General features: G+C 45.7%; 1 protein-coding gene across 3 annotated transcripts in view; it reads right to left on the reverse strand.

Moving 5' to 3' along the window:
- LOC311140446 (carbohydrate sulfotransferase 11) overlaps nucleotides 1-16,751 on the reverse strand; it is a 123,447-nt gene that overhangs the window by 79,518 nt on the left and 27,178 nt on the right. For all 3 annotated transcript variants that reach the window (XM_084175507.1, XM_084175508.1, XM_084175506.1), the window contains exon 2: nucleotides 5,830-5,915. In XM_084175507.1, the coding sequence (XP_084031633.1) occupies nucleotides 5,830-5,913 (84 nt within the window). In that variant the 5' untranslated portion in view covers nucleotides 5,914-5,915. The remainder of the gene's footprint in view (nucleotides 1-5,829; nucleotides 5,916-16,751) is intronic.

Genomic DNA, 16,751 nt, shown 5'->3' on the forward strand with positions numbered 1-16,751 from the left:
ATTTTCCACAGAGGGCAGACCAGGCGGTGTGAGTTTTCCATGGTGCCATTTATGAGGAGCAAGACCAGACAGAGAGCTGCCTGAAACCCTCTTACAGAGAAACAGGGTGACAAGGCTTCAGGTCAGTGAAATCCCATGAGAGGGCAGAGAGAAAAAGATGGAGAGGAGAGAGGGAAGAAGAGAGGAGAGAGGGAAGAAGAGAGGAGAGAGAGGAGAGAGGGCAGAAGAGAGGAGAGAGAGGAGAGAGGGAAGAAGAGAGGAGAGAGAGGAGAGAGGGAAGAAGAGAGGAGAGAGAGGAGAGAGGGAAGAAGAGAGTAAAGAGAGGAGAGAGGGAATAAGAGAGGAGAGAGAGGAGAGAGGGAAGAAGAGAGGAGAGAGAGGAGAGAGGGAAGAAGAGAGGAGAGAGAGGAGAGAGGAAAGAAGATAGGCGAGAGAGAAGAAGAGAGGAGAGGGAGGGGAGAGGGAAGAAGAGAGGAGATAGGGAAGTAGAGAGGAGGGGGAGGAGAGAGGGAAGAAGAGAGGAGAGAGATGAGAGAGGGAAGAAGAGAGGAGAGGGAGGAGAGAGGGAAGAAGAGAGGAGAGAGAGGGAAGAATAGAGGAGAGAGAGGAGAGAGGGAAGAAGAGAGTAGAGAGAGGGAAGAAGAGAGGAGAGAGAGAAGAAGAGAGGAGAGAGAGGAGAGAGGGAAGAAGAGAGGAGAGAGAGGAGAGAGGGAAGAAGAGAGGAGAGGGAGGAGAGAGGGAAGAAGAGAGGAGAGAGAGGGAAGAAGAGAGGAGAGAGAGGAGAGAGGGAAGAAGAGAGTAGAGAGAGGGAAGAAGAGAGGAGAGAGAGGAGAGAGGGAAGAAGAGAGTAGAGAGAGGGAAGAAGAGAGGAGAGAGAGAAGAAGAGAGGAGAGAGAGGAGAGAGGGAAGAAGAGAGGAGAGAGGAGAGAGGGAAGAAGAGAGGAGAGAGGGAAGAAGAGAGGAGAGAGGGAAGAAGGGAGGAGAGAGAGGAGAGAGGGAAGAATAGAGGAGAGAGAGGAGAGAGGGAAGAAGAGAGGAGAGAGAGGAGAGAGGGAAGAAGAGAGGAGAGAGGGAAGAAGAGAGGAGAGAGGGAAGAAGAGAGGAGAGAGAGGAGAGAGGGAAGAAGAGAGGAGAGGGAGGAGAGAGGGAAGAAGAGAGGAGAGGGAGGAGAGAGGGAAGAAGATAGGAGAGAGGGAAGAAGAGAGGAGAGAGAGGAGAGAGGGAAGAAGAGAGGAGAGAGGGAAGAAGAGAGGAGAGAGAGGAGAGAGGGAAGAAGATAGGAGAGGGAGAGGGTGAACTGTTGTAAGGGAGTAATGTCTATGCCAGCAGCACAACACAGGAAGTTTCCACTGACTCTGACCAGACAACACACACACACACACACACACACACACACACACACACAAAATGACTAAGTGAGGTGACACTGACACCACACCCTGAGATGGCCGATTTAGATAAGAGGAGTGTGGGATATCTAATACCTCCACTATCCCATCTCTCCCTGCCCCACTGACACTAAATACCTGTCACCAGAGAAAGAAAAGAGAGGTTCTCAGGAGTAAGATAACCAGATAGAATGAAAGGGGGGGGGGGGGGGAATAAAGAGAAAGAGAGCAAGAGAAAGAAAAGGAAAGAGAGAGAACGACGGTGAGATAGAAAGTGAGCGAGAAAGAAAGAAAGAGAGTGAGAGAAAGTGAGAGGGGGCTCCTGTGAAAATAAAGCCAGTATTTTTCAACTGCTCCCAGTTTACCACAGGACCAGAGACATGACCGGTGTATAGTATCTACAGCTCTGGTGAAGTCTAACACTACATACCTGCACTTAACACACCACCAGAGACTATGTGAGTTTACACAACGCTATACTGATGCAGCGTACCGGAGTGTGTGTGCATGTATGTGAGACGCACACAGAGGCAGGGAAAGAGGAAGTCCTAATTATAGCAATACTAACTGCTCCCACTTTCCCTGAGCTTTCAATTTCTCCTGACACACACACACACACACACACACACACACACACACACACACACACACACACACACACAACACATATGTACAGGTCCCTTTCTATTGGCTATACTTTGCTCCAGTTGGAAAAGCATACATACTGTATATGGGTGGAATTGTTGAATGACGTAGAGAAACCATGATGAGTTACTATCATTAAAGTGCATTACAGAACATAATAGAGACCTAAGTCTGTTTTTACCATACTGAGGCTTACACTGTACAAAGGTACTGTACGAGTATACAAAACAATGCTATAATGTTGAGCCAGTGAGTATGTGTTTGTATGTGTGTGAGACAGGTAATCTGCTCCAGGCTAGGCTAGGTTGGGCTGTGGTGGTGGTACTTAGTTGTGTTCAGGTGAGAGACTTTCCCCTGTGTGCCTGTTGAGTCTTGCCCTCACAGACGATAGAGCTACTGCCAGGGAGGAGGGCTGTAAACTGTCTGCTTTCACCAACCACCGTGAGAACACACACACACACACGCAAGCACACACACCACTAGTATGAGACAGACAGTTGGTTGGTATCATATTTGACTGATGCAACATTGCTGTGATTCAACAGCTGAGACACAGAGAGAGAGAGAGAGAGAGAGAGAGAGAGAGAGAGAGAGAGAGAGAGAGAGAGAGAGAGAGAGAGAGAGAGAGAGAGAGAGAGAGAGAGAGAGAGAGAGAGAGAGAGAGAGAGAGAGAGAGAGAGAGAGAGAGAGAGAGAGATGAGAGGAGCTGGGGGACATTATGCTGACAGGCCACTCTCTCATTGAGGAAAACAGAGGGCTAGAAGACTTTTGCCACGACATCATGCAAACTGCAGGCTCCAAATCTGCCTCTCTCTCTTCTCTCCTCTTTCTTTCTGTTCCATGCTGCACTGTACATGCCTCTTCAGTCATCAACATGTTTAGCCCAGCGTCCAATCATCCAACCAAAACCAGCCAAAGGAGGTTTGAGAATCCAACCAGAGCAGGGTCAGAGGGGTAAACACAGCATCTGTTTAAAGATGAAGCTGTCTAAACCAGTAACAGGCAGGCCCACACACACAACCACACACACAGGCAGAGGCACACACACACACACACACACACACACACACAGAATCACACACACACAGAATCACTCACACAGGCAGAGGCACACACACACACACACAGAATCACACACACACAGAATCACTCACACAGGCAGAGGCACACACACACACACACCACACAGAATCACACACACAGAATCACACACACACACAGAATCACACACACACACACACACACACACACACACACACAGAGTTAGAATATTCAACAAAGAACGATATATGCTCCTAAAACTGCCTAAAGGGTTAATGCACACAACTCTCTCTGTTCCTCTGCTACTACCCAGACAGGTTTTAACTGCTGTCTACACATACATGCACACGCGTTATCATTCACCTCCACTCCACTGACACCACATTACGGCTCACATTCATCCCAGTCATATCCCAGCCAGGGGGCTGTGCAACTGATATCTGCATGCATACAGTTCCCTTCCCCACATCCCAGCCATATCTCTGCATCAGTATTTAACCGGAAGGTTGGTAATGACAGTATTGTGAGTGTATAGACTCTTGCAGTACTCATCAGACTGGGAAGAAGGTATTACCATACAGGAGGAGAAACTATTAACCCATATGGGAATGAAGGCCTGTTTCTCCTGGCCTGAATGCAAATGGGGCACACCTGATCAGTCAAATAACTGGTGATTTGCAGCCGCAGCAGAGATGGTCACTGTAACACTCTGATTTTATTAGGATCCCCATTAGCCCACGTCAATGGCGACAGCTAGTCTCCCTGGGGTCCGACAAATAACGAAAAATACATTACAGACAAAAACACTTTACAATTGACATACATTCTGACAACACACACACAAACATATACACACAGCTCGGATTCTATTAATGTCTGTCTGTCTGTCTGTCTGTCTGTCTGTCTGTCTGTCTGTCTGTCTGTCTGTCTGTCTGTCTGTCTGTCTGTCTGTCTGTCTGTCTGTCTGTCTGTCTGTCTGTCTGTCTGTCTGTCTGCCTGCCTGCCTGCCACATGACCAACCAAGCGCTCTAGGATTGGGCAGTGGGTGGCAGGGCACACATATTAGCACAGTACCTCTTACGTCATTCTGACCCCCCACTCCCTCCCTAAACCCCACAACTCCCCTCTCCTCTTCCAAACCGCTACCCCCGACACTCCACTGGGGCTTACACTAGCTACAGTACTCCTCTCTGCCCTCTGCCCTCTGCCCTCTGCCCTCACACACATCATATCAATGGGACTTTACATGAGTGAGGAGGTGTGGAAAACTCCCTGGCGGAAAATTATATATGTCCACGTGCACCCAGTCTAATCTTAGCTGTTAAACACCAGTTTGATGGCTTCTTGTATACTTTTAAAATGTGTGCTGTGATGAATAGTTTGCAGAGAGAGAGAGAGAGGAGTTTATGAGAGAGAGAGAGAGAGTGCATGACAGACTGACCAGGTGAATCCAGGTGAAAGCTATGATCCCTTATTAATGTCACTTGTTAAATCCACTTCAATCAGTGTAGATGAAGGGGAGGAGACAGGTTAAATAAGGATTTTCAAGCCTTGAGACAATTCAGACATGGATTTTGTATGTGTGCCATTCAGAGGGGGAATGGGCAAGACAAAAAATGTAAGTGCCTTTGAACAGGGTATGGTAGTAGGTGCCAGGCGCACTGGTTTGTGTCAAGAACTGCAACGCTCCTGGGTTGTTCAAGCGAAACAGTTTCCCGTGTGTACCAAGAATGGTCCACCACCCAAAGGACATACAGCCAACTTGGGAAGCATTGGAGTCAACATGGGCCAGCTTCCCTGTGGAACGCTTTCGACAACATGTAGAATCCATGCCCCAAAGAAACAAGGCAAACAGCATTATGCAGGCTAGATTACGCTAGTTTGTAACCTCCTCCAGAGAGTCCATGCCCCAAAGAATTGAGGCTGTTCTGAGGGCAACTCAATATTAGGAAGGTGTTCCTAATGTTTGGTATACTCAGTGTATATAGACACAGAGAAATAAAATAAAAAGAGTAAACGACAGATAATTATTGCAGAGGATTGAAGGAGAAACTAGCCTGTCCATCATTGTGATAGTATCACCAACAGCAGTGTGCTGACTTTACTGAGAGACTGCAGTATGAGTGATAGACTGATGATGACAACCACCCGTGAGAATACAACTCTATTATCACAGTGCTATTGGATACACAGCCATTTCTGCAGCTGCAAAAATATAGAAAGAATCACAGTAGCCTAACAAGCAAACGCAGCAAGGTCTCTTCAACGAACTCGGCTCAAAACACCTTAGGCACACCATTCATTCCTCTCCCCCACAATATACATTTTACTTCACCATATGTTTTGTGGTTACAGTAAGTTGCAGCAATGTAAGCAGAGCTTACTGTACTTGAAGGGAGAATGCAGTGCTCTGAAAAAGAGTTACGAGAAGTGAAATATGTAATACTAACTATGCAATCGACCGTTACGCTGAATAAAGCCATCCTCTGGAAGGGGACTATCGCCACGGTAACAGAATGTAGGTTTCAATGGAGCATGGACCCAGGCTTAGTGTGACACACACACACACACACACACACACACACACACACACACACACACACACTGTTTGAAGGGAAAGGGAGGACAAGGCTAAAAACAGCCAGGGTCACGACCTTTCAAATGTCTCTCTGAGTCAGGTCTAAAACAGCGGGGTCTATATTTACAGAGAGAGAGAGAGTTAGGGGGAGGAAGAGAAAGAGACACAGGTTCCTACCTGTGTGGGGTTGTAGAGTTCCTGTAGTGCGTTGCGGGAGCCTTTCCTACAGCACACGTCCGCCGTAAATGGGTTCCTCCGCATGACTGTTAGAGAGGACAGAGAGAGGACCGTTAACAATGACCAATCACACTGGAACAACAACAACCAATAAGAGAGTGGGCCTAATAATGTTAACTACAACAGCATTCACATAGAATAAATTACCATAAAGCTATATTCTGTAGGGGCCAAGGGCACTGACACAGCTAAACTACAAGGCCAGGTCCCTATACACACAACCAACAGCCCACACAAAAAAGCAGCCAGACAATACCTCTCAAATTACTAGATGAAAGAGCCCACTGAATAACTACATGAGATTGAACCGAAGAGTGGGTGTGGGTGAACAATAATACATTTGAGAGCCTTACTTTTCTCTGTTCTATGTTTCATCATCCTCACTGATCTAAAAGGACTGTATATGTAATGCCATATGACTGTAGGACAAAGATGTTACTGTAGGAAATCAGGACAAAGATGATCAACAACGTCTGTAGACTGAGAGGGGGGGGGGGGGGGGGGGAGTAAGCCAACCGCAGACAAACCCAGTTCCTGTATCTTTGTATCTAAACCAGTGCATCGTTTCCTATTTGCGCTGCGTGTTGTGGACAAATCCCAGCCATTTCTGTCACCTGGGGAATGGAGGAGAGCGGAGTGCTTGTTCGTGTAACGAACCACTGCAGACTATCCATTTATCCCTTACTTTCAGTAGGAGAGGGGGAAGAGATGCTGCTATACACATACATACACACAGCACACCTCAGTGTGATGGGTGACCTGTCACCTGGCTGTGAAAGCAGCTTCTTAATAATGCAGTTAATTCCTGCTCCCTACTGTGTGCATCATATACACAAGCAATTACTGCTCTTTCAGGAGAATCCACACACACACTGAATGCAGCAGAGACAGTGTTCGAGAGAGAACAGAACAGTAATGAGGATTCATCCATGATATCTGGGAGTGATTACTCTCCCCTACTGGAAATGGCAGTACTGGGTCAGAAATCCATTCCGAAATGCATCTGACTCTGCCGGCAGGCCTGTGGCTAATGACGATGGATGCCAACATATATCTGTATGAAAGCGTCCTCTGTGCCGGGTGCTAACAGCAACAGATTCAACTCTTCCACTCACTCACTCATTCTCATTTCTCCTCTACTGCATCTATGGGCTGTAGGCCTAATATGTACAGACAGTAAGATGATGAGTGAGAGAGAGACAGAGACAGAGACAGAGACAGAGACAGAGACAGAGACAGAGACAGAGACAGAGACAGAGACAGAGACAGAGACAGAGACAGAGACAGCCAGCCAGCCAGCCAGACAGAGAGAGAGAGAGAGAAAGAGAGAGAGAGAGCAAAGCTACTCTCGCTGAGCATTTAAATCTCCAAACAGTTCATCCTATTTCCCACATACACAAGTAGCTTACATACCACCACACACACCTGATCTACCGGTTTTGCTTCAGTGCCTCCAGGTACACACACAAACACGCTGTATTTAATCTGCTACTAATCCTGTCTAAGTCTGGTGTGTGTTAATACACTGATCTCTGTCTCTCTCTCTCTCTCGTTAATGCACAGAGTGGTAAGGGTGCCAATTTAAATACCAGTGTGGCCAGCCTGTACCCAGAATTTGTGAGAGCGTCTGTGTGTTCCACAAACATGCAAACACACACACTCCAAGCGTAACACACACCACCTTTCATATTCCATCAGCCCCAGCTCTCATACACCAGGAGAACTAATATCCCTCCTCCTCCTCCTCTTCCTCGATCTACCGAACCAAATGTTGTTGCTCAATTAAGTGATATAAACAATTTACGGTGTGAGTTTTTGTGGACGTTATTCTGGAATTTTGCAGGCCTATTAATTCAGCCACTCTTTGTGAATCAGTGAAAATGTTCTACCAAGTCCAACACATGTACTCCATCCACCTCAAAGGGTTAAAAAGGGCATTTGGTGTTTCCACTCTCCTCTGTGAACTACTGTTGGGCAGATTCTCTAGTGACTCTCCCTTTGCTTTCAGATCAAAGATACAACAGAGCCAGCCTCCCTCCCAAATCCCACCCATAACAGCTTCTGACATGCAAAGGATTCTAAGAAGTCAGCATCACAAACCAAGCAGAAAATACAGCGACACACAACAGTGAGCCCAGAATAAAAAAATACTAAATCAGATCAAAAGTTGGCATAAATATGCCATGTAAAACCGTCATTGAAGGAGTGGCTGGAGTGTATATTGAGAAGCACTATATTCACTGTGAGTTTGATTACATACTGCGGGTTTGATTACATACTGCGGGTTTGATTACATACTGTAGTCCGTTCTGCACAAGCTCAGCAGGTCTGTAATCACACAACATCTGCAGCCATCTATCAGCAAGGGATTATGGGATACTGGAGGATTAATCTGCTGCTAATCTTACCTACACACAGAGAGCATCAATTCACTTGCCACTGTAACTCACACACACACACACACTAAAGTGCATGAGCACACACAGTCACTGATGTGTACATGTACAGGCACATGTATGCATGCACACACACACACACACACACACACACACACACACACACACACACACACACACACACACACACACACACACACACACACACACACACACACACACACACACACACACACACACACACACACACACACACACACACACACACACACACACACACAGAGTGATCCCTCTGTAGGTTTGATTATGCCTAGCGGCAGACAGAGCTCCCGCAGACTTTTCATATCTCCTGTGAGTGTCTTGTCTGTGTGTGTATTTAAATGTGTGTGTTCTATCTCTCATGCTCAGAGCTGAAGTGCTGAAGCTTAATTAGGATTCAGATGAACAGCAGAATTAGAGCAGGAGCACAGAAGACAGATGTTAGTGCAACTTTATTAAACAAAAGCCTGATAAGCGCCTGTCAAATGTGTGTCGGAGGGTAATGCGTGTGAGTTGGTGCATAGGTGAGGGACGCAAGTCTGTTAATAATTGGATTTATGTAGCATGTGTGTGTGTGTGTGTGTGTGTGTGTGTATGTGTGTGTGTGTGTGTGTGTGTGTGTGTGTGTGTGTGTGTGTGTGTGTGTGTGTGTGTGTGTGTGTGTGTGTATGTGTGTGTGTGTGTGCGCGCGCGTCCACAGGGAAAGGCTAGCTGAACCCAATCAGAGCAGTTGATCTGATTGGCTGCTCTTTTCTCCTCCTTATTCATTTAGCTGTGGGCCTTTAATTACTAACGTGAACATAAAACACACCCTCATTGTGGCATGGGAACAACCATCAGTTTGGTAGAGACTGAAAGTGTGTGTATGTGTGTGTCTACACACACACGTTATGTTATAATTAGGGGCGGAAAGAAATGGCTTGATGTAATGTATTAACATCCCCAATAGAAATATAATTCTGTTATTAATTAATTAATTAATAATTGCAGAAAATAAGGAATGTGTCTCATGAGAGAGGAGATGATGAAAGAGGAGGAACAAAAGTTGAAAACGATTGAGTCCAGGAGCAGAGAGAACGATCGCACTTCACAGTACATATAAGACCACACTGTAGCTATTATGGCTCTTTAAACTACACTGAACAAAAATATAAACGCAACATGTAAAGTGTTGGTCCCATGTTTCATGAGCTGAAATAAAAGATCCCGGAAATGTCCCACACGCACAAAAAGCTGATTTCTCTCAAATGTTGGCCACAAATGTGTTTACATCCCTGTCAGTGATCATTTCTCCTTTGCCAAGATAATCCATCCACCTGACAGGTGTGGCATATCAAGAAGCTGATTAAACAGCATTATCATTACACAGGTGCACCTTATGCTGGGGACAATAAAAGGCCACTCTTTAATGTGCACAATGCAACAGATGTCTCAAGTTGAGGGAGCGTGCAATTAATGTTCATTTCTCTACCATAAGCCACCTCCAACGTCGTTTTAGAGAATTTGGCAGTACATCCAACCGGCCTCACAACCGCAGACCACGTGTAACCACGCCAGCCCAGGACCTCCACATCTGGCTTCTTCTGGTCTGAGAGGAGCCACCCGGACAGCTGATGAAACTGTGGGTTTGCACAACCAAATAACCGTCTCAGGGAAGCTCATCTGCGTGCTCGTCGTCCTCACCAGGGATTTGACCTGACTGCAGTTCAGCGTCGTAACCGACTTCAGTGGGCAACTGCTCACCTTTGATGGCCACTGGCACGCTGGAGAAGTATGCTCTTTATGGATGAATCCCGGTTTCAACTGTACCAGGCAGATGGCAGACAGCGTGTATGGTGTCGTGTGGGCGAGCGGTTTGCTGATGTCAACGTTGTGAACACAGAGCCCCATGGTGGCGTTGAGGTTATGGTATGGGCAGGCATAAGCTACGGGCAACGAACACGATTGCATTTTATCGATGGCAATTTGAATGCACAGAGATACCGTGACGAGATCCTGAGGCCCATTGTCGTGCAATTCATCCGCCACCATCACCTCATGTTTCAGCATGATAATGCACAGCCCCAGGTCGCAAGGATCTGTAAACAATTCCTGGAAGCTGAAAATGTCCCAGTTCTTCCATGGCTTGCATACTCACCAGACATGTCACCCATTGAGCATGTTTGATGCTCTGGATCAACGTGTATGACAGCATGTTCCATTTCCCGCCAATATCCAACTTCGCACAGTCATTGAAGATTAGTGGGACAACAATCCGCAGTCCGCAATCAACAGCCTGATCAACTCTATGCGAAGGAAATGTGTTGCTACATAAGGCAAATGGTGGTCACACCAGATACTGACTGGTTTTCTGATCCACGCCTACAGCTTCATGATATAATGCAATAATCAGAATACTACCTGGACAGATGAGTGGGTTAGTTTGTCTCTAGGTTTCTCTCTGTGTGTGGTCTATTGGCCGTGTTAGCTTTGAGTATAGGTCTTTGAGTAGGTCGAAGGTCATTTAGACTGCTGTGTGATCATCGGGGAAAGGTTGAGGGGTCGTTATAAGTAGATGATTTATGAAGCTCAGAAAGAGTCAAGGTGGTGGATAAGGGGTTAAATGATCCCCTGGTCCTAAAATCCTCATCCTCAGGAGAGGCTTTACAGACACGCCTGGTGCCCAAATTGATGATGTATGTTGCACACCTGAGAGTCAAGTGGAGACGAATGGATTCGGTTCAGTCAGTCGTCCTGATGAGCCCTTCCCAGCTAGCTAGTTTATGCTGGCTAGCTGACAACAGCAGCAACATGGTGCTAGTTAAATTGTGTAAAAGAGAGTTATGTTTAGTTCGATGGGCGATGGAGAAATAACTTGTAGTATTAGTCACCATCTGGATGTCTGTCACGGTGTTAGTAATGGTGTGGTGTGGAATCAAGCGCAGAAGCAGATGGACAGTCCAACAGAGCTTTACTGTAGAGTGCCAAATAAATCCAACAAAAGCCAGAGGCCAAAAAGACGCACACAGGCGTCAAAACACGAGCGCACACACAGGGCGCAAAACTCTCCTCAACCGAGGAGGTAGCTCAATAATAAAGGCGTACCGAAACACGGGTCACGCACGAACACCTGACACAAAACAATTACACACAACACTACACTAACAACAAGGAAACTAAATAGGGTGCTTAATGAGACATAACACAAGACAGGTGTGGCTAACAGACAAAACTAATCAAACAGGAAACATGGAACATACAACGGTGGCAGCTAGAATTCCGGAGACGACGAACGCCGAAACCTGCCCGAACAAGGGAGAGAGGCAGCCTCGGCCGAAACCGTGACAATGTCAAGCCGTTGCGAATGACCAGTGCAACGATGTTGTATCGAGGTGCTTGCTAGCCTCTTCGCTCCGGGCAACAGGCCTCTCGGAACGAAGCAATATGGTCGGGCGAAGAGGCTAGTGCTTGCCAACGTGAGTGAATTTTCCTCCAGAAAACTGGAAATGGGGAACATGACCACAGCTGGTCACTAAATGGTAATCTGACTCAGTGTCATTATTGGTCCATCTGTCTTACTATCAACAAGAGAAGATAATTTGTTGGTTGGTTGCCAAGCAACACATCAGTGCAGAAACTCTTAGCTATGGAGAAGTCTGTTTAGTTCTTTATGATTTTTAAGTGGAGATACAGATAACATATACACACACACACACACACACACACAGAGAGAGAGAAACAGGATGGATGACTAAACAGAGGAGCATGTTGTAAACCCATATTTGGCCTCTGACTAAGAGACAGTGGTCAGTCACACAGTCAGAGGCGGTCAAGCATGGTCAGATATGGTCAGAGGCAGTCAAGCATGGTTACACAGTCACACAGAGAGATGGACAAACTACAGCAGACAGACATGAATCACAAACCACAAGCCCAGAGGAGGTGAAACTACGGGACCAGTGGGAGATTCATAGTAAAGGAAAAAAGAGAGAGATGGAGTGAGAAAGGGAGAAGTGAGGAAGGGAGGGAAGGGAGGGGGAAGATATGGACACAGACAGCAGAAGGGATGAACCCACTGAACCTCTCAGTGTGACACCCCTGGGAGTGTCAAACACACACACCTCCTGTGCTGCCTCGTCTGTAACCCTTGCAGTCATGAACGTGAATATGAGTGAACAGAGGGTAGACTAATCAGAGAGAGAGAGAGAGAGAGGTGCAGATGAAGAGACAGACAGATAGACAAGGATATGAACCATAGATCATTCGTAAGGTGATGCATAGCAGCCATTGCAGTATGCACCAAAGCGCTCACAACACATTAGCCTTCTTAGCCTACCTCCGTTCCTCCTCTTCTGGACCCCCAAGCATCAGCCTCCCGTGCCCGGCAGTGGTCAACAGGATGGGTGTCTCAAAAAACACCTCATTCTGCAATCAGGGTGGAAGGGCTGTGCTCAAAAGACCACAGGGAAGAACCACACTCTCCATCACGCATGCAGTCACTCTGTGTGTGTGTGTTAGTCCTGAATGTTCCCTCCAGCTGTGTTCCAGTAATACTGTGATGGAAGCTTAAAGGATGGGGTAAGAGGTCACTAGGGCTGACCCCATTTAGTCGACTGGTTGATTGTTTGGTCGATAGGCTGTTGGTCAACTGGGATTTTTTTTGTCAGCCAGTTGCAAAAAACATTTATTTTTATGGCACATCTTGATTGACGCCTGTCTCAGTGGACTAATCCATTGCTGAGGCTACGGGGGTGGCTCAACAGTACTGCATTTACCGTTATTTCCCCTCATTTTTAATCTACAATGTTTATTTGGTTACCATAGCTTCTGTTAATGCATTCAATATATTATTATCATTACAGTATTTTACAGTTGTCATTGTTGGAGTGGACACGTTGTTTGCAGAGCGCACAACCTAGGCTACACTTGTGAGAAACAAGTTTTGGTTTATTTCATTCCATTAACGAGTTTTGTCAATTTAGTCATTGTGTTTTGTAAGGACGCGCACCTGATTACTCATAGAAGTAGGCCTATAGGCTACCTGGCCTGCGCGCAAATGTAGGTATATAAATGTGCCCATTTGGGGATCTGATAGTATTTCTGATTGTCTTAACTCACCACCAATAATGAGCTGTGGAGCTTCTCAAAGCAATTTTTTCTTCACCTCAAAATAGCAAGTAAACAAAGTCTGTTTTTACATCCATTGAGAATGACAATAGTTCCTCAAGGTAGCCTATTTGAAAAATCTTTCCAGCTCTCTCCCTTTCGATAACCACTCCACCTGAAAAGGGAAAAAATACCATGCTCTGATCCAGTGGAAACATCATAAAATAGGCCTACCTGATTACTTCTTATCCCTTGCGCAAATAGCCTACAGTTGTGTCTGTCCGGAGCTCACTGGCATGGGAAACTCTGTGGGTCCAGAATACGTTATACAATGTTGCAAGTTTGTTAGTGAAAGCTTTGGGCTGGACCAAGTTGATAGTTGATACAATATTTCAAGTTCCTTGAAATAGGCCATGCATAGCCAATGTGATTTATTTTTATCAGGATGTTTTCTACCTTCAGGCTGCAATGTTTTAATTTGTTGGCTTTATGTAGGCTATTTTTACATAGTTGGCAATGGCAATAGAAGTTACTTTTAGATTTGTATACTTTTCATTTAGTTTTAGATATCATTTTTATTAATCACATGACAATGATTTTGAGATAGGAAGACTACTTAAATAAATGAAACTGTTCCACGAAAATGTGCATACAAAAATCATAACTGGCACGCAGATCGGTAAAAATGGTAAGATATCCACCCACACAGTCAACTGACTTATAAAAGGTGCTATGTTTTCCTAGTCAATGTCCCAGATCTGACTCTGTTAGCCAGCTAGAGAGAGGATTACAACACCTTTTTAGATAACAATTAGCAGCATAATACACAAACACACCATGACCTCCTTTACAGTTCAGTTGAATAGGAAAGGAGGTGGGTAAGACAGTGAGTATCTATGTCTTTGTAACGACTACACACCACTGGTGATTTTAACATGTCAATCGTGGTGGGGCAAACTTAACCAATTGTTTTAGATGCATACCAGCAAAGCCACTACACAACATTGTATTATTTTAGTAGGCCTACGTGTTCTAAAAAGGAAGGGAAATACAATCACGAGGATCCACTTTTATAGACAATATACCGACGCACAGACAGCGCATTGCGCTAACAAAACAACCCTCTCAAATATCAACTGGAATTACATGGGTCTATTCCTGACCTTTCACTGGCAAACATGGTTACAGACCCAACAACATTATAGTATCCCCTCCTCGTTGAGAAAAGCACATGAGCTAATTATAATACACAAAGTAAGCAAAACAATGAAATCATTCCAGCATTGCCTAAAATGATTAATAAGATACTAATGAGACAGACCTATTTAAGCAATATAACAATTGAGATGTACAAAATTCTGGCTGTCAGTCTGTGTGAGGTCTACTCGTCTGTCATCTGGGAGGAGGGGGAGGGGGGTAAAACTATAGGAGGGGGCTGTGTCAACAGCCTGCAATTCATCTAACCCACCACAGATCTAGTCCCTGTTTTCACTAGCTACTTCAGAGTGATTGATTGTTTATAGAACAAACAGACTACTCTCCCTGAGTCCCTGTGCTCTCCCACCAAAATCCTCACAGGCTCCTCACAGACTCAGAATTCCCTGTTTTTACACACTCACCACCAGACGATGTGACCTCTGACACATAGGAAATGAGGAAGTGACACTCACTCTAATTCTCCGTACTGCAGACTAAAGGTCAGGGGTCAAGCTGTGAGGGGTCACGTGAGGTCAAAGTGTCACTCACCGTTCACAGCTGGAGCTGGCGTTGTCACAGTAGGAGTCAATGGCAAACACACACACGCACGCAAAAGCATACATACACAACTATTTCTCGAATGAATAGACATGCCCTCTAGCTCTTACATTTTTCTATTTCACTTGCTCGCTCTCTCTCTCTCTCTCTCTCTCTCTCTCTCTCTCTCTAATCCTGTGTGCCTCATGGGTCCCTGTCGTTCCTGATCTCAGCACGCTTCCCTGCAACCCTCAACCCTCGGTTCGCTCTGCACTGCCTCCTGTCTCACACTCCCACTGGGACACAGGGATTTAATGATAACACACACACACACACATATTTCTCTCATGGCCATGTTTGTCAAAGAATGCTTCCAGGAAGGATTTCTGTTCTGTTTTCTCGCTCTAGTGTTAATTTAGTCTGCTTTGGATTTATTCTTGTCTGGTTTAGTTCTGGATCTGGTCCTTCTGGTTTGATCTGTGTTACAGGAAGTCTAGAGATTAACTCAAATCTCTGCTGTTACTGTGAACCAGCCAAAGGAGATTGGGGCCTCTTAAATTGACGCTAACATACACACACACACACTCCCTCAGTGACTGTCTGATTAAAGTTGCATTTAAAAACAGTATCCCACCAGTCAGGGGGTCTGGTCAAAGCCCCAGTCTCAGCAGGAGCAGAAACACAGCCTACGGGACACGTCTTTAAACCAAGCAGCTGGACACACAGAGACACGCACACACACACACATCTTTAAACCACAAAGCGAGGTCAATGCAGGAAAACATGGAAAGTATTTTAATGGTCGACTAGCTTTGTCACCACCCGCTGTCTTCAGCTAATGAGGGGACAAATAGAGAGAGAGAAATAGAGAGAGTGAAAGAGAGCGATAAGGAGATGGAGTATAGAGCCCTCAGTAAGGTATTGCCATAACAGGCACTAGGTCTTGTATAGTGCTCCAGCGGTGTAATTAATTGGCTGTTTTTGTTCTTCTGCCAAAAAAACTGATCCAGACACATTGACAGAGCTGCCCTTAGCGTGCCCGATGGGTCCTACAGGCAAAGAGAGGACACCTGTGAAATATCACTGAGGAATGTAAGCTCACTAGATCCCTGCACTGCACCTAGCCTGTCAACGTCATGTCCATAATCAATGCATTGAAGTGGTAATAAATCACAACACACTGTTATATACTGTCTCATGAGTACTGGCAGGACTAAATGGGCATTATTAGGCTGTGTCCTGGCTCCATCAAAGATAATCAATCCATATTAACCTGATCATTTTCTGAAGTTGTGGAGCAAGGCTTCAATTGACCCCTGACCAATACAATGACTACCTCCCCCTTCTACTGGGACTGTGAGACTGACTATGACTAGCACACTCTACTGACAATCCTCTGATCTGTTCGTCCTGACTAGACAGAAGATGAGTCCCTGACCTCTTCCTATCCCCACCTCTGTCTCCTTAATGTGGCTCATTAGACACATTGAGTAGTGTGTTAATTAAATAAACAGCAGAGTTAATAGACTGCAGCCAGCTCCCAATACAAAGGATAAACTCAACAGTTACTATGGCAACTGCTTGGTGGTCTCCCTCTTTTCATAGATA

This window comes from Coregonus lavaretus (assembly GCF_964263955.1).
Source record: "Coregonus lavaretus genome assembly, chromosome: 13".
Taxonomy (NCBI): Eukaryota; Metazoa; Chordata; class Actinopteri; order Salmoniformes; family Salmonidae; genus Coregonus; species Coregonus lavaretus.